Raw genomic sequence first — 27709 nt, forward strand, 5'->3', positions numbered from 1 at the left:
TGCTGACTGTAGGCTCACTGAGTGCACAAAGTGTGGCAGTATAACTGCTTCCATCCAAATTTCAGAGGCACTCCACTTGGGCAGTTCCTAATGGAGCCTTTATGGGCAGGTGGCAGACCGATAAAGCCACCAGTGTGCAGGACTAGCCTGGGAAAACCACAGGTACTGACTACAACCCTTGGGAGCTTTGTGACTGTGCCCAGCAAAGCCATGGGGTCAGGGCTTCCCAGGGACTTGAGAACCCAACCCCACTGTGTCCAAAAGGTGGGCCATGGAGTCAAAGGAGATTATTCTCCAGCCTTAAGATTTAACGTTTCCCTGTTGGGTTTTGGACTTACTTGAAGGCTACTAACCCCTTTCTTCTTGCTTCCTTCTTTGTTCTTGACTATTTCTTCCTTTTGTAATGGGAATATCCACTCTCTCTACCTCTCCCACTGTTATATTTTGAAAGTACATAACTTGTTTGATTTCACATCCTTGCAGCTAGAGGGAAATTTGCCTCAGGATGAATCATACCCATACCTGATTTAGGTGAGACTCTGGACTGAGACTAAATTTAGTGCTCAGACTCTTTGGGCTGTTGGAATGGAATGGATACATTTTATATGTGACATGAATTTGGGGGACCAGTCACCTTCAGAGAATAACCATGAAACCAATTCATCATTTTGAAACTGGGAGATGAAAGCATCAAGCTGACCTTTTCTATGTGTCCTGTGCCACTGAGTAACCAAACAGTAGATGAAGAAAAATATCTTTTTATGCAATTATTTCAGCTAATAAATCAAAGCCAGATGAGTTTTTATTGATTTTTTTTTTTTGAGGGTTTTTTTTTTTTTTTTTTTCCAGTCAATTAGAGTATTACCATTTTGTTACCTCTGGTAAATTAATAGATCTAGAAACTGGGCATCAGCAGCCACTAACGTCAAAAAGGAAACAATCAGAAAGGTGGCTCCTGCTAAAAAAGATACAGTGCCACTGTGTTGCTAAAGAGGTCAAACCTGAGTTTCATCAAACCTCTGGACCCAGCTGCCACGGCAGGAAATACAAATGACAGGAACAAGTTCAACTCTCTATGGGTATGCGTGCAACAAACACAATTCCAATGGTGAGGCATTCTGATCAAATGGGTCAGGGTCTTCAACAAGCAAATTATAAAGAAGAATATAGAACTGGAACCAACAGATGAAATGGGTATCAAGAGACCTACCAGTGGGCCAGGTGCAGAGGCACTGGTAATCCCAGCACTCTGGGAGGCTAAGATGGGTGGATTGTCTGAGCTCACAGGTTCGAGACCAGCCTGAGCCAGAGTGAGACCTCGTCTCCAAAAATAGCCCGGTGTTGTGGTGGGTGTCTATAGTCCCAGCTACTGGGAAGGCTGAGACAAGAGAAATGCTTAAGCCCAAGAGTTTAAGGTTGCTGTGAGCTGTTGACACCACAGCACTCTACCAAGGGCCAGAAAATGAGACTCTGTCTCAAAAAAAAAAAAGAGACCTACCAACCTAAAGACAAAACTAAAACTATGTGCATGCATACTTAAGGCATAGCACAGGTGGTACTGGACCGGGGCTGGCAGGTTCAAACCTAGCCTAGGCCAGCATAAACAACAGTGACAACTGCAACAAAGAAAAATAGCCAGCGTTGTGGTGGGCACCTGTAGTCCCAGCTACTTGGGAGGCTGAGGCAAGAGAATCGCTTAAGCCTAAGAGTTTGAGGTTGCTGTGACGCCAGGGCACTCTACCAAGGGTGACATAATGAAACTCTGTCTCAAAAAAAAAAAAAAAAAAGATACATAGTTAGGTGATAAAACCATAAATAAATGCAAGGAAGTTATGACTACAGAAGTCAGGAATATACTTACTTTTTGAAGGAGAATTAGGATGGGGCTACATAGGTTTCTAGAGTGGCCAACAGTTCTGTTTTTTGGTCTAAGTGGATGTTAACAGGATGTTTGCCTTTTAAAATTATTCACTAACTCTACATTTGTTTTGTGTACTCTCTGTTTTGTTTACACTTTTAAAATGTTATAGAGCTCTACCCAGGGTGCTGTGGAAGCCCAGGGAGGCACTTGATTTCTGACTCCCTTTCTGAGGAGAGGATAAAGAAAGACTTTGAGAGAAAAGTATTTATTTGGAAGGTGGGGGTAGGGTGGGATGAATGTCAGAGATGACAGAGAACAAGATCTGCACTAGGCTTGATCCTGGAAGCCGTGGGGAGCCGCTGAGGGATTTTTAAGCCAACAGGTGGCACAATCAGATTTGTATTTTAGAAAGATCCCTGTGGCAGCTGTTTGTATGATGGGTTGGACCCAAGCATTACATTTCTGGGAAGACGAGTTAATCTGTTGTAGCACTTCAAACTAGAGATGGAAAAGCCAGAAATAATGCAGTGATGGGGTCGGGGGATAGAAAAGACTGAACTAATAGGAGAAATTGCTTAAGGAAGGACTTCAGAGAGTATCTGTAGGAGGAAGAAATCAAGAAGGTTTGTCTGTTACTGTCTTGGGCAGCTATGGTGGGAGATGATGGTGCCATTAGCCCAGGATATGGAATATAGTGCAAGTGGTGGAGCAGGGTGGGGAGAGATGATAATATATACTATTTTTAAAACCAAAATGAAGTTTATATACAATGATATGCACAGAACTGAAGCATACAAACCACTGAGGCTTTTTTTTAAAGCAGTATGTGCCCATGTAACTAACACACCAGTCAAGATGTAAAAAATTTCCTTAACCCTCAAAGTTACCTTGTAACCCCTTAAGTCAACCTTCACTCCATTAATAAGCACTGTTCTGATTTTCATCCCCATAGATCAGTTTTGTCTGTTTTTTGTTCTCAGCATGTTTTTTTCTGCCCACCCCGCGTCTTCCTCAGTATATTATTTTTGAGATCCATCCATGTTATTGTCTTATTAGTAGTTAATTCCTTTTTATTGCTGAAGAGTATTCTGTTGTATGAATACACCACAACTGGTTTATCTATCTTCTGATTCACCAATAAGACTGCTGTAAACATTGCTATGTAAGTTTGTAAACATGTGTTCTCATTTAACTTGTGTAAATATCTAAGAGTGGAGTTCCTGGGGCATAGAATGGATGTACATTTAACTGTAAAAGAAACTGCCAGTTTTCTAAAGTGACTCTAGTATTTTATGCTCCTACCAGCAACATATGAGAGTTCTGGTTGTTTCACATCTTTGTTGCTTTGACGCTTTTAGTGTTTTTAATTTTAGTCACTTTATTGTGTATGAAGTGGTTTCTCATGGTTTTTATTACAAATTGAATAATAAGCTTTGTGAACTTATTGCCCATTCATTTTTCTTCTTTTGTGAAGTTTCTGTCCAAATTTTTTTGCCTTTTTTTTTTTTTTGGCTGGGTGCAATGGCTCACACCTGTAATCCTAGCACTCTGGGGAGGCTGAGGCAGGTGGATTACCTGAGCTCAGGAGCCTGAGACTAGCCTGAGCCAGAGCGAGACCTCGTCTCTTAAAAAATAAATAAATAAAAATAGCCAAGCATTGTGGTGGGCACCTGTAGTCTCAGCTACTTGGGAGACTGAGGCAAGAGAATGGCTGAAGCCCAAGAGTTTGAGGTTGCTATGAGCTGTGTGCCGCGGCACTCTACTGAGGGCAACAAAGTGAGACTCTGTCTCAAAAAAATAAAAAGAGTTTTTGCCTGTTTTGGATTTTTTTTACTGAGTGCCAGAGTTCTCAATATTCTGGGTACAAGGCTTTTGTCCTATATATGCATCACAAACATTATCTCCTGTTCTATTACTTGTCTTTTTCTTTTCTTTTTTTTTTGTAGCTTTTGGCCAGGAGGCTGGGTTTGAACCCGCCACCTCCAGCATATGGGGCTGGCGCCCTACTCCTTTGAGCCACAGATGCCGCCAGTCTTTTTATTTTCTTAGCATTACCATTTGATGAGCAGAAAATTAATTTTTTAGACGAATTTATTGAATTTTTTTCTTTCATTGTTAGTGCTTTTGTGTTCTAAGAAGTCTTTTCCTGCCCCAAGTTTGCAAATATATTTTCCTATGTTTTCTTCCAGATGCTTCATAGATTTAGCTTTTATGTTTGGGTCTACAATCGATCTGGAGTTAATTTTTGTACATAGTGTGCGTTATGGGTCAAGGTTTTTAACATATAGGTATCAAGTTATTCCATGTAGATATGAAGCCTCTTATTGAAAGGCTTTTCTTTACTCAGTGAATTGCATTGACCTTTTGTCAGAAACGAGTACACCGATAACGTGCAAGGTTCTATTTTTGGACTCTATTTTTCTTATGCCAATGCAGTCTTATGGGTGAGGTGTTAAGGGTGCCTGCATCGTGTTGTCTTTTCTTACAGAGTGTTTTACTCTAGCAGGTGGTTAAATCACCGGGAACTTTTTGATCCTGTCAGGCTTGCTTTAATCCTTCCCATTTCAATTGAATACCTTTAATACTTTTCTGAGTTTTTGAACTGAATAGTCTTGAGTCTCAGCATGAACCCTCCATGTTGTTTGGGCCACATTCTAGTGTTTCCCAGCTCTGCGTGGTCTCAACTATCGTTCTGAGCCCATAACAGGTGTTCTTTACCAGGTCTGGTGGAGTCTGGCCCACATCAGCCCAGCCTTCAGCCAAGAAACTGCCCGCCCGCCCCCACTCTGTGCTTCTCTCTGTATTCTGGTGCCCTGCCTCACAAATGGCAGCAGCACAGAACTCGGATCTGCCTGCTCAGCGAGACTGCCACTCTGCTTGGGCTCCATTTCTCCACACCACAGTAAGGAAATGCCCCTGAATGAAAGCTAGAGCATTTGTGGAACTCACCTCCTGCGTTTCCTTTCTTTTGAAAATCGTAGTCCAGAGCGACTTGCTGCTCAGTGCCTGAAGGTGTATATTCAGTTGCCACATACATTTTTGTCCAGCTTTCTAGTTATTTATGACAAGAGGGAAAATCTAGTTCTAGTTATTCTGTCGTGGCCTGATGTGGAAGTCAGGGTTTCATTTTGGACATGATGTCGAGTTTTTTGTATCTATTTAACATCCAGGTAGAAATGCTAGACAATTGAGTGTTCACCTGTGGACCTTGAAGGAGACAATAGGGCTGGGAATTCAGGTTTTATAGTCAAACATTTCCATTGGTAGTTGAAGCCAAAGAAGATGGGATCACTCAGCTACAGCATGCATAGAGAATGGGTAAAAGAACATTTTTCCAGACTGAGAAAGCATAGCTAAAGAAGTGAGGAGCAGGAGACATCGGTGCTACAGAAACCACCATGAATAAAATGGGGTCCGTCTGAGGGAGTGGCAGATGTCAGGACTAAGCCTTTCTCTGTGATGTTTCAGAGCCTAGTTCTTCTCCAATGCTGTGGAGAAGACTCCTTGGGTGAACATTATAGAAGGATCTACACACTCAGGTTCTAGTACTAACTGTAGAATTTAAAGCCACACCAATCTTGGGGCTTAGATAACTGACAGGTATAATCAACATTTTCATAAAATGGAGAGGAAAACCAATGCCTTGGAGAGGTTAACAATTGATTAAGGAATCTACCCTGTTTCTACTTCTACTTTCTAGTTGTCTAGATATAATAGGGTTTCAGACTTGGAAGTTAATCTAACTCAGCTCCCTTGTTTTTTAGGTGGGGAAATTCACACTCATAAATTAGGGGCTTCAGGTAGGTATAAAGAATGGAAATTCAATGAAGTCAGCTTATACCAAAAGGAGAATTTATAATAAGAATGCAGAGGCATCTGATGGCATTCACAGAGCAAGGATGAAGCTGAGCTTTGAGAGTAGACTGGAGCCTTGCCCTACAGTGCTATAGAGAAACCACATGCCCTCTGCTGCCTCCTTTTTCTCTGTTTTTTTCTGTATCTCTGATTAATTCTTCTCTTAATGTAGATCAGCTTCTTCTGTCTTTCCCCTACCCCCAGCCACCTGGGGAAAATGATCACCAGCAACTATTCCTGAGTTTATAGCTTAGGAAAGAATCCATTCATCTCTGCCGTGAAAGAAGCCATCCTGGGTGTAGAATTACAACTCATATTCTCCTGGAGAAAGTCTCAGTGGCCCAGTTGTAATGATCTAGAGTCTAATGAATTGCAGCCCAGTTAGGGGTCCGTTGTTCTATACACATGTCTGCAGGGAGCACTGCCTCTGAAATCACATAGCAGGGGAAGGTTATTTTCCAGAGAAAGCAAGGAGGCAGATGGCTAGACGGCTATCCTCATAGGTGTTCAAGACACTAGGCTTATTTCAATAACTGGTGGCAGAGCCTAGACCAAAACCCACAGTATGTGACCCAGCAGCAGTCTTTGCTGGGGCTGCCTCATATGAGGAAACAGTAGTAATTACTTTATCTTGTAATGAGGATCCTATTGGCATGAAAAGCAGTGGTCTCGAGACCTCCCTGAGAGTGTAGGGGATGCAGAGTTCTAGGACCCTGACAGCCAAAAGTGGATTCCATCTGGATGATTCCAGACTTTGATTTGCTAGTCACAGAATTCCAAATGAAACCTGCTAAAGCAAAAGGAAATTTATAGGAAGGTAATTGGGTACCTCACAAAAATGAAGGAAGATCTATAGGTTCTAGGGCATCTTCAAGAATCTAGAATCAGTGCCACAAGGACACATACGTACATGCTCATCTTTTTACCTTTTTTCTTCTTTTTCAATCTTCACCTTTCATATCTACTTGTTTCTGCTTAGCTGTAATACCACAAGTTCTCCTTCAAAAGGTAGGGAACCTGGCAAGTCCAGGGTCATACATATTCTTTGGTTTCTTTTTTGATGTTGTTGTATTTGAGACAGAGTCTGTCTCTGTTACCCTGGATAGAGTGCTGTGATGTCTTAGCTCACAGCAACCTCAGAACACTTGGGCTCAAGCCATCCTCTTACCTCAGCCTCCTGAGTAGTTGGGACTATCAGTGCCTACCACAATACCTGCCTAATTCTTTTTTCTTTCTATTTTTAGGAGAATCAGGGTCTCACTTTTGCTCAGACTGGTCTTGAATTCCTGAGCTCAGGCAATCCACCTGCCTCAGCCTCCCAGAGTGCTAGGATTACAGGCATGAGCCACCGTGCCCATCTCGTCATACATATTCATTCTTTTACAGTATCTGACCAAAAAGAAAAGAGTCTTCTTTGCTAATTCCAGGTAGAAAGAGCCCATAATGGGGTTCAGATTGAGAGGATGGAACCATCCAATTGGCTGGGGCCTTTTTCGCATGTTCAACTCTTGGGCTCAGTAGATGGCAGGGGGTATTTTTAAGATTTTAAGAAGGGGAATAGTGGGCGGCACCTGTGGCTCAAAGGAATTAGCGCCGGCCCCATATGCCGGAGGTGGCGGGTTCAAACCCAGCCCTGGCCAAAAAAAAAAAACTGCAAAAAAAAAAAGAAGGGGAATAGTAAGCAAGGTAGACCAAAAAACCTTCTGTTTTATGTCTGTCTTCAGGTTACCATGGAGGCTGGTGGCCTCCCCCTGGAGCTGTGGCGCTTGATCTTAGCCTACCTGCACCTTCCTGACCTGTGCCGCTGCAGTCTGGTATGCAGGGCTTGGTATGAATTGATCCTCAGTCTCGACAGTACGCGCTGGCGGCAGCTGTGTCTGGGCTGCACTGAGTGCCGCCACCCCAACTGGCCCAACCAACCTGATGTAGAACCTGAGTCTTGGAGGGAGGCCTTTAAGCAGCATTACCTTGCCTCCAAGACATGGACCAAGAATGCCTTAGACTTGGAGTCCTCTGTCTGCTTTTCTTTATTCCGCCGTAGGAGGGAAAGACGTACCCTGAGTGTTGGACCAGGCCATGAATTTGACAGCCTGAGCAGTGCCTTGGCCATGGCCAGCCTATATGACCGAATTGTACTCTACCCGGGTGTATATGAAGAGCAGGGTGAAATCATCCTGAAGGTGCCCGTGGAGATTATAGGGCATGGGAAGTTGGGCGAAGTGGCCCTTATAGCCAGCATTGATCAGCACTGCTCAACCACACGCCTGTGTAACCTCATCTTCATGCCAGCCTGGTTCTCACCCATCATGTATAAGGTGAGTGTTCACATCGAATAGATGGCCTTTCCAGTCCTGATCCCAGGGGCTTGGCCTCGTCTCAGTGGATTTGTAATCCCTTTTTTGTTGGAATTGAGTAGCTTAGTATACACACTCCTCTGAATTCTGAACCAGTTAAAATTTTAATAGGCACAGGGATTTAAAATACTACTTTATTCATGGCAAAGCTGTATTAAAAATGAGGTTCAGGCTCGGCGCCTGTAGCATAGTGGTTATGGCGACAGCCACATACACATCCCATGCTGGTGGGTTCAAACCCAGCCCCGGTCAGTTAAACAACAATGATAACTGCAACAAAAAAATGGCCAGGCATGGGTGGTGCCTGTGGCTCAGTGAGTAGGGTGCCAGCCCCATATACCGAGGGTGGCAGGTTCAAACCTAGCCCCATCTGAGCTGCAACAACAACAAAAAAATAGCCAGGTGTTGTGGCGGGTGCCTGTAGTCCCAGCTACTTGGGAGGTTGAGACAAGAGAATCGCCTAAGCCCAGGAACTGGAGGTTGCTATGTGGTGTGTGACGACACGGCACTCTACTGAGGGCCATAAAGTGTCTCTACAAAAGAAAAAAAAAAATAGCCAGGCATTGTGGCAGGTGCCTGTGGTACCAGCTACTTGAGAGGCTGAGGCAAGAGAATTGCTTAAGCCCAAGAGTTTGAGGTTGCTGTGAGCTGTGATGCAACAGCACTCTACCAAGGGCACCATAGTGAGATTCTGTCTCAACAACAACAACAACAAAAAATGAGGCTCACCTTTTTACCTTTTTTCTTCCTCTTTTTTAATTTTCATCTTTCATTTCTGCTTGACTCTCATACCACAAGGTCTTCTTAACAAGGTAGGGAACCTGGCAAGTCTGGGGTCATACATACTCTTTTTTTTTTTGCAGTTTTGGCCTGGGCTGGGTTTGAACCCACCACCTCTGGCATATGGAGCCGGTGCCCTACTCCTTTGAGCCACAGGCACTGCACTCTTTTTTTTTTTTTTTTTTTTTTTGAGATAGAGTCTCACTTTGTTGCCCTGGATAGAGTGCTGTGACATCTTAGCTCACAGCAACCTCAGAACACTTGGGCTCAAGTGATCCTCTTGTCTCAGCCTCCTGAGTAGTTGGGACTATAGGCACCCACCACAATGCCTGCCTAATTTTTTTTTCTTTGTTTTTAGTAGAATTGTGGTCTTGCTTTTGCTCAGGCTGGTCTTGAACTCTTAAGCTCAGGCAATGCACCTGCCTCGGCCTCCCAGACGTTGCCTAGAAACTTGGATTGTGTACTTAATCAATAAAAAATTAATATTGCTACAAATTTTTTCTTTTTTTTCCAATACATTGCTATTATTACTACCAATAGTAACTTAATTCTTTTTCTTGAGTCAGAATCTCGCTCTCTTAGCCTAACTAGAGTGCAGTGGCATCATCATAGCTCACTGAAACCTCAAACTCCTGGGCTTAAGCAGTCCTCCAGTCTCAGCCTCCTTTGTAGCTAGGACTATAGATATACACCATGATGACCATCTATTTTTTGTATTTTTAGTACAGCTAGGGGTCTTTTTTTTTTTTTTTTTTTTTTTTGAGACAGTTTCACTATGTCTCCCTCTGTAGAGTCTATGGCATCATGGCTCACAGCAACCTCAAACTCTTGAGCTTAAGCGATTCTTTTGCCTCAGCCTCCCAAGTAGCTGGAACTACAGGTGCCTGCCACAACGCCCAGCTATGTTTTTGTTGTTGTTGTTGTTGTCGTTGTTGTTTAGTAAGCCCCAGGCCAGGTTCCAACCCACCAGTCCTGGTATATGTGGCTGACACCTTAATCACTGAGCTATAGGCACCGAGCCAGAGGTCTTACTTTTTCTTAGTCTGGTCTTGAACTCCTGATCTCAAGCAATCAATCCTTTTATCTCAGCTTCCCAGAGTGCTAGGGTTATAGGTATGTGCCACCGTGCCAGCCAACAACTTAAAATTGTCTCTTAATGTTTGTAATGATCTTTTTTTTTTTTGAGATAGTCTCACTCCGTTGCCCAGGCTAGAGTATTGTGCCATCAGCCTAGCACATAGCAGCCTCAAACTCCTGGGTTCAAGCAATCCTGCTGCCTCAGCCTCCCAAGTAGCTGGGACTATAGGTGCCCACCACAACACCTGGCTAATTTGTCTATTTTTAGTAGAGATGGGGTCTCACTCTTGCTCATGCTGGTCTCAAACTCCTGAGCTCAAGCTATCTTCCTGCCTTGGCCTCCAAAGGAGTACAGGCGAGAGCCAACACACTTGGCCTATACCATTTTTGATGCACTTAGTATATGCCAGGCATATGCTTTATAGCTATCATCTCATTTATTCCTCTTTGCATCCCTGTGGGATGGGTCATGTCATCTGATTTTATAGATGAGGAAACTGAGGCTCAGTAAGACTAAGTGATATACCCAGTGTCTCAGACTTAGTACAGGACAAAGCTGGGATCTAAAGCCTATATTCATAATCAAGGGAACTTCCATCTGTGACCTCGTTTCATCCCCACCACAAACATCTGTGATAGATGTCATGCTGTCCCCATTTTGCAGATGAGGAGTAATGTGGGTCAGAGATGTTGAGTAATTTTCTCAAGTGCGTAAATAGTAAGGTTAGACCTCAAATCCAGTCCTTCTAATCTAAGCATTTATAAAATTATAAGATGCTAGACTCGCTGGGAGCTTAAAAGCCTACCATTTAGCTCCAGAACGTTTCAGAAGAACTGATGAGCTTCTTTTGTGCTGGTCTATAGACCCAGAAGGACCTTTTGTTTCTAAAAAGAAGCAATGTTCCAGATACTTCACCTTTATAATAAATTTATTCTTAGAGCAATATATTAATTTCAGTCCCGATCAGAAGTACAGCCTTAGATCCTCACATGGGGGCGAGGCAGGGGGGGCCTCAGCCTTCTCTGGGGCCTGCCCTCTGGCTTAGTGTTCAGCACATGTTAGTACTCAGACCTAGGGCCTGGGATGACCTTGCCAGAAAAATGCAAAGGCCAAGGTGATTTCATAGCAGTTTTCAGTGACTTTCAAGGAGAACCATCTATAAAGAGCTGACTTTTATCCTTCGAGTGGAAATGGTTTCCTAAGGGGTTAGCAAGAAAAAATAGGTTAGCCATAAGGAAGAAGAACTTAAAGAGGTTAAGGGAGTTATGTTCTGGTACAAGCTATCAAGGGAGGTCACTGCGAGAGAATTTAAAAAATTGTGCAAGGGGTAAATGTGTCTGGATTACCAAATGGGATCATGAGACACTTCCTCGTTTTATGGTTCAGATACATCTGACAGAATTTGTATGAAATCCAGAAACAGTTCTTCTTCAGGAATATAGAGCAAATGGATCTCACCAAGTTTACTTCTCTGTCAGGCCCAGAGAGCTGAGGAGTCAGATGAACCATGGTACAGGGTCAGCACTTCCCCACCCCTACCCCCATCCCAGACTCTTGAGGACATTCTGCTTTTAGTTTTCCTGACTCCAGATGATAATAGCACCATTTTTGTGCCTGGTCCTGCACTTTGTTGATTAGTGAGCTCTGGCCTACAGAGAAGGAAACGGGCTTAAAGAGGTGAAGGCATTTGTCTAAGATAGCACACTGGAAAGAGTCAGCCCCCTCATCCCCCCATGCCCATGCTTTTAAGCAGTATTCAGTATTTTCCTGGTCATGGCAGCATACCTTGTTCCCCCTCTTAGAGACGTGACCTGGTGTCTTTTGCTGTGACCACATGATCCAAGAGCCACACAAACCTCTTTCCCAGTATCTGTGGCTGGGTCTCCCCCACTGCCTGTCCCAGTGCAGGCAGGGTTTAAGATATGAAGTTTTAGGAAAGGTCATGCTGAAGAACTTTTTTGCTATCATTCTCTTGTCCCCCTTCCTTTGAGATTAGAAAGATGGAAGGATAGGCAGCTCCCAAGCCTCCTCCCTCTCTAATGCAAGGCAGTTCTTTAGTTCCTTTTGGGGGCTACCAACACCCCTGCCCTGGTGGGGAAGGAGAGATAATCAGTAGAACAAATGGCTTTTCCATGCTCCACCCTCCTTAAAGAGCAGTTAAAGAGTGCAGATCAGCAAAACAAATTATATTCCTCTAATAGCCATTTTCTCCTTTTCATTCTTCAGACAACATCAGGTCATGTCCAGTTTGACAACTGCAACTTTGAGAATGGACACATCCAGGTCCATGGCCCAGGTACCTGCCAGGTGAAGTTTTGCACCTTCAAAAACACCCATGTCTTCTTGCACAACGTGCCCCTCTGTGTCCTGGAAAACTGTGAATTTGTAGGCAGTGAAAACAACTCTGTGACTGTTGAGGGTCACCCATCTGCAGATAAGAACTGGGCCTACAAGTATCTGCTAGCACTTATCAAGGCCTCTCCCACTTTGCTGCCCCCAGAGGACTCTGATTTTTTAATGTCCCTGGACCTAGAGAGCCGAGACCAGGCCTGGAGCCCAAAGATTTGTGACATTGTTATTGAGGGCAGCCAGAGCCCTACCAGCCCAGCTGCTAGCTCCCCAAAGCCAGGTTCCAAGGCTGGCTCACAGGAGGCAGAGGTGAACAGTGATGGGGAAAGGGTGCCCCAGACCTCAGACAGCAGCGATGGAGGCCTGAGTCCCAGTGGTGAAGATGAAGAGGAGGAACAGCTCACGTACAGACTGTCCTACCAAGTGCAGGGCCCGCGCCCAGTACTGGGGGGCTCCTTCCTGGGCCCACCCCTGCCAGGAGCATCCATTCAGCTGCCCAGCTGCCTAGTGCTGAACTCACTGCAGCAAGAGCTGCAGAAGGACAAGGAGGCCATGGCATTGGCCACCTCTGTGCAGGGCTGCCTCATCCGCAAGTGTCTCTTCCGGGATGGAAAGGGAGGCGTCTTAGTCTGCTCCTATGGCCAAGCCAAGATGGAAGGAAACATCTTCCGGAACCTGACTTATGCAGTGCGGTGTATACACAATAGCAAGGTGCTGTTAGGGCTATAGACACATGAGGCCTCATTAGGTCTCCAGAAACGTGGTTTTTGGTTGATGAGAGGGCTCCTGTGCTGCATGTGGGGAGGGTTTGATGGGACTATTTAGCATTTTTAAAGGGGGAGAGGGCAGGAACTATTTTTCTCATATCATAAGAAAGGAAACAGTCCCAGAGAGGGAAGGTGACTTACACAGGGTCAAAGACTACTGCAGTCCAGTGTGAGAGGTCTTATGGTAGAAGCAAGCCATGGATGGCATAGGAGCCCAGAAAAGGGGGCACCTGACCTAGCCTCAGGAAACCAGGACAGGTTTCCTGGAGGAACAGTGTGAGGCTGAGCTGTAAGGAAGAACAAGACTTGGCAAGGTGAAGATGAGAGGCAAAGCGAGCATGTGTGAAGCCTAGGAGTGAGAGTGGACACAGCGCTTGCAGGGAGTTATAAGTAACTGATGGCCACACTGGGAGGTGAGGGTGGTAGGAGCAGTCACAGGGAGGAGGGAGTCAGCAGCAGCTAGATCAAGGCCACAGAGGTCTAGGGAATAGTTTTCCTTGAGGGAAACAATTTTAAGCAGAGAATTGTGGACAAATCTGGGGCGGGGTGGGGGGAGGTTTTTGTTTTTGTTTTTTGAGAGAGTCTTACCTTGTTTTTGTTTTTTGTTTCTGTAGTTTTTTTGTAGAAAAACAAACCTCCAGCATATGGGACCAGCACCCTACCCCTTTGAGCCACGGGCACCGCCCCAGAGTCTCACTTTGTTACCCTCGGTAGAGTGCTGTGCTGTCACAGCTCACAGCAACCTCAAACTCTTAGGTTTAAGCAATTCTCTTGCCTCAGCCTCACAAGTAGCTGGAACTATAGGTGCCCGCCACAACACCTGGCTATTTTTTTGTTGCAGTTGTTTAGCTGGCGCGGGCTAGGTTCTAACCTGCCACTCTCAGTGTATGTGGCTGGCACCATAACCACTGTGCTACTGGCGCCGAGCTGACAAATCTGGTTTTGAAAGTTCATTCTTCGTAAAGAATGGAATGGAGGGGGGCGGCGCCTGTGGCTCAGTCGGTAGGGCGCCGGCCCCATATGCCCAGGGTGGCGTGTTCAAGCCCGGCCCCGGCCAGACTGCAACAAAAAAAAATAGCCGGGCGTTGTGCCGCGCGCCTGTAGTCCCGGCTTGGGAGGCTGAGGCCAGAGAATCGCTTAAGCCCAAGAATTAGAGGTTGCTGTGAGCCGTGTGACGCCACAGCACTCTACCCGAGGGCGGTAAAGTGAGACTCTGTCTGTACAAAAAAAAAAAAAAGAATGGAATGGAGGAGGGCAAGGCTAGAGGCAAAGAGATCAGTGAAGAACAGTGGATAAATACAGCCCAGGATGGAGAGAAGGAAGAGGGCAGCCTGGCAAGGCAGAACGGAGGACCTGAGGAGGGAATAGTCCAGGGGCTGAGGCTGAGGTTTCTGGCCCAAGATGCAGAGGCAGGAACAGGGGAGGAGTTTAGGGTAGGACTATAAAGAGTAGTCCTGTCTGGGCACATAAAATTTGGAGCATATATGGTGTCTATACTGAACCAGACATCTGGAGCATGTGGCTCCCTGGGTCTGGAGAGAGATGTACCCTGACATGCAGACTTGGGAGCTGTCATGATACAGGTCCTAGTTGGACAGATTGGTTATACAGCTTCAAGAGGCTGGATGCAGTGGCTCATGCCTGTAATCCTGTACTCTGGGAGGCCAACGCAGGTGGATTGCTTGAGCTCAGGAGTTCAACACTAGTCTAAGCAAGAACAACACCCTGTCTCTTACAAAAAAAAATCTCACCAGGCGTTGTAGCAGGTACCTATAATCCCAGTTACTTGGGAGGCTGAGGCCAGAGTATCACTTGAGCCCAACAGCTTGAGGTTGCTGGGAGCTGTGATGCCACAGCACTCTACCAAAGGCAACAAAGTGAGGCTCTGTTTAAATAAATAAATAAGCACCCTCAGCCATAGCCATGTTGAGCAATTGCCCCATGGGACTTTTGGCAGGAGTTGTGCCACCACAAATTCCTAGTGAATCTCTAGCAAGGTACCTGAAAAACTGATATTTAGGGGTTTTAACTATAAAAAGGTCCATGGTGTCTCAGCAGCTCCGCACATCAGGAATGATTACATGTTAAGTGGTATGAGTAGAAGCAGGGAGCTGTATGTGGGAGTGCAGGGCTTACTGAGCTGGTCCTGAGAACAAGGCCTTGACACAGAGGTCACAGGGCCATCACCCTGTCTGTCCTCTAGCACATCCCAGAAGGGCAAAGGCTGTCAGGAAGGGCCTGGTTGCCTTAGGTACCAAGAAGAAAAGGCGGTTGTTTGCGGTTATCCTTAGTCTAGGTGTAGGTGCTATGTCCGTGGTCTTGGGAGTAGGACTTTGCCAGGATCTTGCCTCACTTCAGCTCCAGGGGAGCTCTGATGGTCTGTGCCCAAGATGTTTTCCTCCCACTGCCCCCAGGCTAGAGTTGGGGTTTTTTTGAGGATGACAGCCCATAAGGCTTTATTCTATAGGAACATTGGGGAAAGGAATACAGCAGGGGCTTAGTGCCTCTCTCAAAGTAACTGCTTCACTTTTTACCCAAACCTGCCAGTGCGGAGGAGGGAGGCGTGGGCTGTCTTTGGTCTCTTGCTCTACTCCTGTTCCTTCTCCTTGAGCACCTGGTAAGGTCCATGGAGAAGCAAATCGATGCAGCTTCTCCCAAGTCTATACTTTCACACCGGTTCACAGTTAGCCTTTAACTGCATTAAAAATGTTAGCTGACTGTAAATTTACAGAAACAAAAATTGAAAAGATTTTTGGAAGCACTAGTACCTAAAAAACAATAGCAAAGGCATGTTAGCTGAAGGCACCTTGGTGGCTTGTGTGGCACCTGCACCTTGTTCAGCAAGTGACTGCTCAGGTCTCTCCTGGCGTTCAGGCTGGCTGGTTGTCCGCAGCCTCAGCTTTCCAGAAAGGTTGTATTTTCTTCTTTTCTTTTCTTTTTTTTTTTGAGACAGAGTCTCACTTTGTCACCCTTGGTGGAATGCCGTGGCATCATAGCTCACAGCAACCTCAAACTCTTGGGCTCAGATGATTCTCTTGCTTCAGCCTCCCTAGCAGCTGGGACTACAGGAGCCTGCCACAATGCACAGCTATTTTTTTTTTTTTTTTGCAGTTTTTAGCGGGGGCCGGGTTTGAACCCACCACTTCCGTTATATGGGGTCGGCGCCCTACTCCTTTGAGCCACAGGCACCACCCTATGCCCAGCTATTTTTAGAGACAGGGTCTCTCTCTTGCTCAGGCTGTTCTCCAACTGGTGAGCTCAGGCACCTCACCCACCTTGGCCTCCCAGGGTGCTAGGATTATAAGCATGAGCCCCAGTGCCCGGTATCTTCTCCTTTTCTTGTCATTGTGGAAGCCGGGCCCTTTCCAACTTCCTTCATCCTAAACAGAAGCTAAAAACCTCCTTTAAATTGTACATTCATTCTACTTTCTCCCAGAGTTTTATTCTACTGCAATATAATGTTTATTAGTAGTATACAGTTTGTCATTATGTAATATATTTTTACTGTTAATGTATAATTGTTTAAAACAATGTAAGTATATTCCAGATTTTTTATGTACAATCATCCTTTGATTATCCATGGGGGATTGGTTCCAGGATTCCCCACCTACCCCCAGAATACCAAAGTGCACAAATACTCAAATCCTTTAATATAAAAAGGCATATTGACAGCTAGAATGTGTAAAATAAATAAATAAATAAAATGGCATAGTAGTTGTATATAACCTGTATACAACCTTGTATATACTTTAAGTCATCTCTAGATTACTCATAATACCTAATGTGATGTGCACTATTTTTTATTATTTTTTAATATTATTATATTTTTTATTGTTGGGGATTCATTGAGGGTACAATAAGCTAGGTTATACTGAATGCATTTGTTAGGTAAAGTCTCTCTTGCAATCGTGTCTTGCCCCAAAAAGGTGTGGCACACACCAAGGCCCCACCCCCCCTCCCTCCTTCCCTCTCTCTGCTCTTCCTTTCCCCACCCTTCCCTCCTCCTTTCTCTCTCTGCTCTCCCCTTCCCCCACCCCCACCGTGACCTTAATTGTCATTAATTGTCCTCATATCAAAATTGAGTACATAGGATTCATGCTTCTCCGTTCTTGTGATGCTTTACTAAGAATAATGTCTTCCACTTCCATCCAGGTTAATACGAAGGATGTAAAGTCTCCATTTTTTTTAATGGCTGAATAGTATTCCATGGTATACATATACCACAGCTTGTTAATCCATTCCTGGGTTGGTGGGCATTTAGGCTGTTTCCACATTTTGGCGATTGTAAATTCAGCTGCAATAAACAGTCTAGTACAAGTGTCCTTATGATAAAAGGATTTTTTTCCTTCTGGGTAGATGCCCAGTAATGGGATTGCAGGATCAAATGGGAGGTCTAGCTTGAGTGCTTTGAGGTTTCTCCATACTTCCTTCCAGAAAGGTTGTACTAGTTTGCAGTCCCACCAGCAGTGTAAAAGTGTTCCCTTCTCTCCACATCCACACCAGCATCTGCAGTTTTGAGATTTTGTGATGTGGGCCATTCTTGCTGGGATTAGATGGTATCTCAGGGTGGTTTTGATTTGCATTTCTCTAATAGATAGGGATGATGAACATTTTTTCATATGTTTGTTAGCCATTCGTCTGTCTTCTTTAGAGAAGTTTCTATTCATGTCTCTTGCCCATTGATATATGGGATTGTTGGCTTTTTTCATGTGGATTAATTTCAGTTCTCTATAGATCCTAGTTATCAAGCTTTTGTCTGATTCAAAATATGCAAATATCCTTTCTCATTGTGTAGGTTGTCTCTTTGCTTTGGTTATTATCTCCTTAGCTGTACAGAAGCTTTTCAGTTTAACGAAGTCCCATTTGATTATTTTTGTTGTTGTTGCAATTGCCATGGCAGTCTTCTTCATAAAGTCTTTCCCCAGGCAAGTATCTTCCAGTGTTTTTCCTATGCTTTCTTTGAGGATTTTTATTGTTTCATGCCTTAAATTTAAGTCCTTTATCCATTTTGAATCAATTTTTGTGAGTGGAGAAAGGTGTGGGTCCAGTTTCAGTCTTTTACATGTGGATATCCAGTTCTCCCAACACCATTTATTGAATAGGAAGTCTTTCCCCCAAGGTATGTTCTTGTTTGGTTTATCAAAGATTAGGTGGTTGTAAGATGTTAGTTTCATTTCCTGGTTTTCTATTTGATTCCAAGTGTCTATGTCTATTTTTGTGCCAGTACCATACTGTCTTGACCACTATGGCTTTGTAGTACAGCGTAAAATCTGGTATGGTGATGCCCCCAGCTTTATTTTTATTACTAAGAACTGCCTTAGCTATACGGAGTTTTTTCTGGTTCCGTACAAAACACAGAATCATTTTTCCCAAATCTTGAAAGTACGATGTTGGTATTTTGATAGGAATGGCATTGAATAGGTAGATTGCTTTGGGAAGTATAGACATCTTAACAATGTTGATTCTTCTCATCCATGAGCATGGTATGTTCTTCCATTTGTTAATATCCTCTGCTATTTCCTTTCTGAGGATTTCATAATTTTCTTTATAGAGGTCCTTCACCTGCTTTGTTAGGTATATTCCTAGGTATTTCATGTTCTTTGAAACTATGGTGAAGGGAGTTGTGTCCTTAATTCTCATCTTGACTGTTATTGGCATATACAAAGGCTACTGACTTGTGGACATTGATTTTATATCCTGAAATGTTACTGTATTTTTTGATGACTTCTAGGAGTCTTGTGGTTGAGTCTTTGGAATTCTCTAAGTATAAGATCATGTCATTAGCAAAGAGGGAGAGTTTGACCTCCTCTGTTCCCATCTGGATTCCCTTTATTTCCTTGTCTTGCCTAATTGTATTGGCTAGAACGTCCAGCGCTATGTTGAATAGTAAAGGTGACAGAGGACAACCTTGTCTGGTTCCAGTTCTAAGAGGAAAAGCTTTCAGTTTTACTCCATTGAGTAAAATATTGGCTGTGGGTTTGTCATAGATAGCTTCAATCAGTTTTAGAAATGTGCCACCTGGGCGGCACCTGTGGCTCAAAGGGGTAGGGCACTGGCCCCATATGCCAGAGGTGGCGGATTCAAACCCAACCCTCGCCAAAAAAAAAAAGAAATGTGCCACCTATGCCTATACTCTTCAGTGTTCTAATTGGAAAAGGATGCTGGATTTTATCAAACGCTTTTTCTGTATCTATTGAGAGGATCATATGATCTTTATTTTTGCCTCTGTTAATATGGTGAATAACGTTTATGGACTTGCATATGTTAAACCAGCCTTGCATCCTGGGATGAAACCTACTTGATCATGATGTATGACTTTTTTGATGATAAGCTATAATCCATTGGCTAGGATTTTGTTGAGAATTTTTGCATCTTTATTCATGAGTAGAATTGGTCTGAAATTCTCCTTTTTGGTTGGGTCTTTTCCTGGTTTTGGTATCAAGGTGATATTTGCTTCATAGAACATGTTGGGGAAGATTCCTAACTCCTCAATTTTTTGAAATAATTTCTGCAGTATGGGAATAAGCTCTTCCTTGAAAGTTTGATAGAATTCTGGTGTAAAGCCATCTGGACCAGGGCATTTTTTGGTTGGAAGCTTTTTTAATGTTTCTTTAATCTCAGTGCTTGAAATTGGTCTGTTCAGGAGCTCTATTTCTTCCTGGCTAAGTCTAGGGAGAGGGTGTGATTCCAAATATTGATCCATGTTCTTCACATTGTCAAATTTCTGGGCATAGAGTTTCTGGTAGTATTCAGAGATGATCTCTTGTATCTCTGTGGGATCAGTTGTTATTTCCCCTTTATCATTTCTGATTGAGGTTACTAGAGATTTTACTTTTCTATTTCTAGTTAGTCTGGCCAATGGTTTATCTATTTTATTTATTTTTTCAAAAAACCAACTCCTTGTTTCATTAATTTTCTGAATGATTCTTTTGTTTTCAATTTCATTGATCTCTGATTTGATTTTGGATATTTCTTTTCTTCTACTGGGTTTAGGCTTAGATTGTTCTGGTTTTTCCAATTCCATAAGGTGACTTGTGAGATTGTTGATGCGCTCTCTTTCTGTTTTTTGAATGTAGGCATCTAAAGTGATAAATTTTCCCCCAAAACTGCTTTTGCAGTATCCCACAGGTTTTGGTAGCTTGTGTCTTTATTGTTCTTATGCTCAAGGAAGTTAATGATTTCCTGTTTTATTTCTTCCTCTGTTATTCAACAGAAGGTTGTTTAATTTCCATGCCTTTGTGTGGGTTTGACATTTTTGTTAGAGTTGAGTTCCACCTTTAGTGCCTTATGGTCTGTGAAGATACAAGGTAAAATTTCAATTCTTTTTATTCTGTTGATATTTGTTTTGTGTCCCAGGATATGATCAATTTTGGAGAATGTTGCATGGGGTGATGAGAAGAATGTATATTCTTTATCTTTGGGATGTTGTGTTCTATATGCATCTATCAAGCACAGTTGTTCTAGAGTCTAATTTAAATCTCTTATATCTTTGTTTAATTTCTGTTTAGAGGATCTGTCCAGCTCTGTAAGAGGAGTGTTAAAGTCCCCTGTTATTATGGTATTATCGGATATCATATTGCTCAGACTGAGTAGGGTCCATTTCAAGAATGTGGGAGCATTTAAATTGGGTGCATAAATATTTAGAATTGAAACGTCTTCTTGTTGTATTTTTCCCTTGACCAATGTAAAGTGACCATCTTTGTCTTTTTTTTTTCATCTTTGTCTTTTTTGACTTTAGTTGCTTTAAATCCACATGTATCTGAAAGTAAGATTGCCACTGCTCTTTTCTTCTGTATTCCATTTGCCTGAAAAATTGTCTCCCAACCCTTGACTCGGAGCTTTAATTTGTCTTTTGAAGCCAGGTGTGTTTCTTGCAGACAGCAAATGGATGGCTTGTGTTTTTTAATCCAGTCAGCCAGTCTATATCTCTTCAGTGGGGAATTCAAGCCTTTAACATTTATTGAGATAATTGATAAGTGTGGTAGTATTCTATTCATCTTATTTTGTGAGAGTTCATTGGTTAGTTTTATCTTTTGCATCAATGTGGAAGTTAGGTTCTGTCCTTTAATTTCTGAGTTCTTACTTTGCTGCTGATCCATTGTGATGGTCAGTGTGCAGAACAGGTTGAAGTATTTCCTGTAGAGCTGGTCTTGTTGTGGTGAATTTCCTCAATGTTTGTATGTCTGTAAATGATTTGATTTCTCCATCAGTTTTAAAGCTTAGCTTAGCAGGGTATAGTATTCTGGGCTGGAAGTTGTTCTGTTTAAGTAAGTAGATTAAAGGTAGATGACCATTGTCTTCTTGCTTGGAAAGTTTCATTAGAGAAGTCTGCAGTCACTCTGATGGATTTTCCCCTGTAGGTCAACTGGCGTTTACTCTTGGCAGCTTGGAGAATCTTTTCTTTGGTCTTGACTTTGGACAAGTTCATCACAATGTATCTTGGAGAAGCTCGGTTAGAGTTGAGGCAACCTGGGGTCTGATATCCCTCTGAAAGCAGTGTGTCAGAATCTTTGGTGATATTTGGGAAATTTTCTTTTATAATATTCTCTAGTATGGCTTCCATTCCTCTGGGGCATTCTTCTTTCCCTTCTGGGATTCCTATAACTCGTATGTTGGAACGCTTCATAAAGTCCCATAATTCTGACAATGAATGTTCTGCTTTCTCTCTCTTCTTTTCTGCCTCTTTAACTATCTGAGTTATGTCAAGAACTTCATCCTCTACCTCCGAAATTCTTTCTCCTGCATGGTCTAACCTGTTGCTGATACTTTCCATTGCATCTTTAAGTTCCCTAATTGACTGCTTCAGTTCCTTCAGCTCTGCTATATCCTTTCTATATTCTTCATATTGTTCATCTCTTATTTGATTCTGTTTTTGGATTTCCTTTTGGTTATTTTCCACTTTATTAGCAGTTTCCTTCATTGTTTCCATCATTTCCTACATTGTTTTCATCATGTGTATTCTAAATTCCCTTTCCGTCATTCCTAACATTTCTTTGTGGGTGGAATCCTCTGCAGTAGCTACCTCATGGTTCCTTGGAGGGGTTGCTTTGGACTGGTTCTTCATGTTGCCAGGAGTTTTCTTCCTCATGAGTGATTTCTTTTATCTGTTTCCTTGCCCTAATTTTCCTTTCACTTCCTTTTGGTCTTTAAGTTCCCGTGCCTGTGGACTAAGGTTTTGATGAGTCCTTTTGGTACAGGACCAGAAGGATGAGAAGGTTGAAGAGCAAGAAGGGATAAAAGAAAGAAAAAGGAAGAGAGAGAGAGAGAACGAAAAGAAAATAGAGAAAGGAGAGGGGGTGGGTAAAAGGGAATATTGACAAAAAGAAGAGAGGCACAGAAAGAGGGAGACAGCAATGTTGGTGTACAGTAGAGTACTTTGACACAACCTTAAAAAAACCCCAACCTCTTGGGGTGCCCGGTTGGGTGGTTCCCTTGAGGTCAGCAGCTCTTTGCTAACCTCTTCAGACACAGTACCCCACCTCCACCAAGTAGAGAGGAAAGACAAAAATGCTATAAATCAAACCAAAACAAGCAAACAGAAAACTTTACGGAATAAAATTGGGTGAAAAACCAAATAATAGGGGTAGAAACACTAGCAAAAATGAAGTTCTAATTATTGAAAAAAGGCAGCAATGGGAAATTGTATTTAAACTAGAAAAATGGAGAAAGAAAAAGAAAAAAAGAAAAAATCTGTACGGAAAAGGTTGAAATTAAAAAACAAAACAACGACGACAAAATAAAAAACTAACAACAAGAACAAAAACAAAAACAAAGTGTATATATATATCTTGTTGAATATTGTCTGGGCAACAGGTGGTCTTCTGGGGTGTGAGATATTAGTCACAATGCTGATACAACTGGAGGCCTCCGCTGATTTCTTAAACCCCACAGGGTGGAGACCCTAAATCTCTTCAGCCCTCTTAAAAGGCACTTTATTCTAAGCGTGGCTAAGCAGAAGCTTTCCCAGGAAAGTGCTTGTTGCTGGGATCACTGCTGAAGTGGCTATCCACTAACCCAGTGTGCCAAAACCAGTCTCACTCTGCCCCTGAGGGTTAAAGCTGTAAGGCTGCTCAGTCCCTGCCTTTAGACTGCTCAGTCACTAGGTTACTAGCTCCCGCCCGATCCTTGCTATATGACCCTGAGGGCGGAGCTTGCCTGGGCATGTCTCTCACAATGGCTCCCTGCGGCCCAGAGCCGAACACTATTAGCTCCGTCCAGCTCAGCGGCTCAGTCTGGGGCCCTAGACAACACCCATATTTCTCTGCACTCCTGCTCAAGCTCTCCCCAAGGCAGTTCAACTGAGTACCAAGTCCAAAAACACCAAAATAGTTCACAGGTTTGCAGTCTCACTGCTGCTGTACTTACAGTTCCCAACCGGATTAGACCGATCAAACACACACAACCACTTGCCAGTTTTTCACTGTTTTTGTCCTCCTCTTGGGGTCCAGATGTCTCTCGCTGACTCCCTCTATCCTCAAAGGGATGATTATAAGCAGATCCCACCAGCCAGAGATCCCCGGACTCACGGTGCTCAGTTGCAGGGAAGCTGTTACTAGGCTGCCATCTTGCTCTCACTCTATTATTATTTTTTAATATCTTCAACCTGAAGTTGGTTGAATCCACGGATGTGGAACCCATGGATACAGGAAGCCAACTGTACTTACTCAATATGAAAAGAAAATGTAATTGGAAATACATGCCCTTGATAAGCTGGTTACTGGGTATGGTACCTTGTTTAAAGAAGGCTTTCTTAGAGTATGTTTTTAATTCTCCCTTACTTTGGAGTCTCAGTAGTTTTCCCACCCTAGGATAATAAACCATGAAGGATTCAGGATGGGCGAGAAGAAGCCTTTGTTTACACTGGTGGTTCCTTACTCTCAGTCCTTCCTCAGGCAGGTGGATTTTAGTGAAGTCACATTGGAAGTGGTGGATCTGGACCTTGATTTCATTAAAAGCAGTTGTGCCCTTGACCCCTGGGGAAATCTTTATGTAACCTTAGTGTACATAGAGTTTGAGGACCACTACGTAAGCATTCTTACCCTCCCATCATCCAGCTGTGTTGCTTACAAGTTCTGAATATGCAGCACAGAGCTAAGCTTCCATCCAGGTTTTAGTAAAGAACCAAAGTGATGTTGAGAAAGACCCTTTAAGACCAAGCCAGGCAGAGCCCGGTTGGCTTGGTCTTGGTATCTTAGAAGCAGCAGCGGGAGGGCAGTGCCAGCATTCGGGCCTGTGAGCTGAGCTGCATAGACCAGATGGGGACAAAAGGACTTGGGTGTTCCCCAGGTAGTTCCTAAAAAGTCTTTGTGACAGGAAAATAAGGGGCTTTCTCTTTTCTGCTTAGATTGTTATGCTCAGGAACGACATTTACCGCTGCCGAGCAGCAGGCATCTTTCTTCGCTTGGAGGGCGGAGGCTTGATCGCTGGCAACAACATTTACCACAATGCAGAGGCTGGCGTAGACATCCGGAAAAAGTCCAACCCTCTCATACTGGTACTTTTTTGTCTTCATTCCCCGTTCAGGGTGGTTTGCAGAAACCTTTTCTGAGGCTATTTAAGTCAATGCTGACATCTTGAATTTATATGTTTCCTGTTTGCAAGGGGTTCCTATTCTTTTCTCTGTGTGTCCTTTGGACTGTGGGTCTCTCTTTCTCCATGTATTAGTACAACTTTAGACAAGTCATTTCCCTGTCATCTCCCCATCAATAAGGAAGAGGATGGATAGACAGGGAAATTTCTTTTTCATTCTTTTTTTGAGACAGAGCCTCAAGCTGTCACCCTGGGTAGAGTGCCATGGCATCTTGGCTCACAGAAACCTCCGACTCCTGGGCTTAAGCGATTCTCTTGCCTCAGCCTCCCAAGTAGCTGGGACTACAGGCTCCCGCCACAACACCTGGCTATTTTTTGGTTGTAGTCATCATTGTTGTTTGGCGGGCCCAGGCTGGATTCAAACCCACTAGCTCAGGTGTATGTGGCTGGCACCTTAGCCACTTGAGCCACAGGCGCCGAGCCTAGATATTTATTTAATTATCATTTAATCCTTTTACAACCCTGTGACGAAATATTATTATTCCCATTTTATAGGTGAAAATATTATATTAGTTAGAAAGAAGCAAAGGATCTTAACCAAAGTCAGATACATAGTGACAGAGCTAGTATTTGAATCCAGGTAGTCTGACTCAGGGTTGATGTTCTCAATCCATTGTATCTAGATGGACCTTGAAAATATAGAGGAAGGAAAGTGCCTACCTGCGTTTAAAAATACACGCCAAGACAGTGTCCTCTGCCAACTCCTTTCCCTCACTGTGTTGCTGCCCTGTAGCTGGTGATAGGTGCATGGCCATAGCCTTGGCTTAGGAAATTATTGCCCCTATTGCCAGGGAGATGAAAGGAGTTTGCCTTCCATGGTGAGAGGAGAGGGACAGAGAGGGTAGGCCAATTCAGTAGTACGTGGAGGCCAAAGGGCGTGTGGTACCTCTCTGTCCTGGCTTTGTGAAAGGGGATGGGGATGGAAATGCTGTTGTATACACCTGTCTGTGTTTCTCAACCCTGTGAAGGACTTCTGTTAGGCAGCAGTTGCTCTAGAGAATGCCAAATCCTTCAGGAGAAATCTGGAAACAGAGCTTGCAGCATGAAACGAAGTTCTAGCAAATTAGAACTTTGTTTCTGTGAAATCCTTTTGAAAGAGATACAACTAACTTCCCGGTTTGAGTATGGGATTAGATTTCAGCTGTTAAAAATTAACAATTAGAATGAGACAATTTTATTATATTTATTGTAAATATAATATAAATTTTATTATGATTTATTGTGATATAAAAATATTAAGTCACTGTGCAAAAGCAACAAACTAGAAGAGGAAATAAACATTACATTTCAGATCTGGTTCTGCACAAACGTATTATATAATCCTGGGCCTGTTTCCTCATTTGTACAAAGAAATATTAGAAATGAGTATTTCTGGGTTGGGTGTAGTGGCTTACACCTGTAATCCTAGTACCCTGGGAGGCTGAGGTGGTAGGATCACTTGAGGTCAGGAGTTTGAGACCAGCCTGAACAAGGGTAAGACCCCATCTCTCTTGAAAAAGAAAAAAGTGGGTGGTGCCTGTGGCTCAGTGAGTAGGACGCTGGCCCCATATACCAAGGGTGGTGGGTTGGAACCTGGCCCCGGCCAAACTGAAAGAAAAAATAGAAAAATCAGCTGGGCATAGTGGTGCATGTGTGTAGTCCCAGCTTCTTGTGGTGACTAAGGCAGAAGGATTGCTTGAGCCTAGGAATTTGAGGCTGCAGTGTGTTATGAGGACAATACAGTACTCTAGCTGGGGTGACAGAGTAAGACTGTCTAAAAAAAGAAAAGAAAAGAAATGAGTATCGCTAAGCATCCCGTAGCTCATACACCTTCTGTGACCTTATGCTTTGTGGGCCAACTAACACCCCAGTGTCTGCATCTTTCCATAGGCCTTCTCTTGAAGGAGGAGGGAGGACTAGAAGCCAAATGTCTCTCACTCCTCTCTGGATGTACCCCCTTAGGTCTACACATTCTGTTGTACTGGGATACAGCTCTTCCTGAAGAGGTGGGCTCCCTGGAGTCCACAGAGGTGTTTCCTGGCCAGTTGGAAACACCTGGTTTCCAGTTCCTATGTATTTGGGGAGCTCTAGAGGGTCAGAAACTTTTAGTAGCCTACCTTACAGATGAAAACCAAGAGCCCTCAGCATAACTACAGGCTGGGTGGTGAGACTCCTGTCTTCATATCACTCTTATGGGTCTCACATTCGCAGCAGTACAGGACAGCACGCCCCATTCCCTTTGTCGTGTGCTAGTGATCTTCCAGAGACAGTATGTTCTCCACTGTGTTCATACGGGTCCAATTGTGTGAGCAGCAATCGAACACTCTGCATCTGGCTAACATGTCTGATCTACCTTCTGTGATCTGATTTTCACTTGCAGTGTAACCAGATCCACCACGGCCTGCGCTCTGGCATTGTTGTCCTTGGCAATGGGAAAGGCATCATCCGGAACAATCAAATCTTTTCAAATAAGGAGGCTGGCATTTATATCCTGTACCATGGAAATCCAATCGTGAGGTATCTGCCACAGTACCCACACTGTCCCACTCATCTGTGGTCCCTTTTTCCCTGTTCACCTCTCTGTTTCATTACTCGGTATTTGTCCTCCATCTGTAAACATTGTTCTAAAACAACTGTACAGATGAAAGTAGAGACTTTACCTGTCATCCCATTCTAGTAATACAACTGCTTTTGTATTTTGTGTGCCCTTCTAGTTAACTCCATGTGGGCATTCTATTCATCAGTCATTGAACCCTTCTAACAAGGGATGATAAAGCTAAACGAGGGCCACACTCTGCTCCCTAGGAGCTTCTAGTCTGGAGTAACAGGCACAAAAATACCCTAAGAAGGATGGCATAAGAGATTTCAACTGGCTGGGCCTGGTGGCTCACTCCTGTAATCCCAGCGCTTGGGGAGGCCAAGGCAGGTGGATTGCTTGAGCTCAGGAGTTCAAGACCAGCCTGTTGAGACCCCGTCTCAACTAAAAGTAGAAAAACTAGCTAGGCATAGTGGTGGGCACCTATAGTCTCAGCTGCTTGGGAGACTGAGGCAAGAGGATTGCTCAGACTGAGCCAAGAGTTTGAGGTTGCTGTGAGCT

General features: G+C 43.6%; 1 protein-coding gene across 5 annotated transcripts in view; it reads left to right on the plus strand.

Moving 5' to 3' along the window:
• FBXO10 (F-box protein 10) overlaps positions 1 to 27709 on the plus strand; it is a 67411-nt gene that overhangs the window by 22316 nt on the left and 17386 nt on the right. For 4 of the 5 annotated variants that reach the window (XM_053568529.1, XM_053568556.1, XM_053568519.1 and 1 more), the window contains 4 exons: positions 7441 to 8031; positions 12155 to 12988; positions 24389 to 24538; positions 26993 to 27129. In XM_053568529.1, the coding sequence (XP_053424504.1) occupies positions 7441 to 8031; positions 12155 to 12988; positions 24389 to 24538; positions 26993 to 27129 (1712 nt within the window). Of the gene's footprint in view, positions 1 to 511; positions 532 to 7440; positions 8032 to 12154; positions 12989 to 24388; positions 24539 to 26992; positions 27130 to 27709 lie in introns of those variants that run through there. The other variant, XM_053568546.1, reaches the window with a different exon arrangement.

Source organism: Nycticebus coucang, chromosome 2, assembly GCF_027406575.1.
Source record: "Nycticebus coucang isolate mNycCou1 chromosome 2, mNycCou1.pri, whole genome shotgun sequence".
In the NCBI taxonomy this organism is placed as follows: Eukaryota; Metazoa; Chordata; class Mammalia; order Primates; family Lorisidae; genus Nycticebus; species Nycticebus coucang.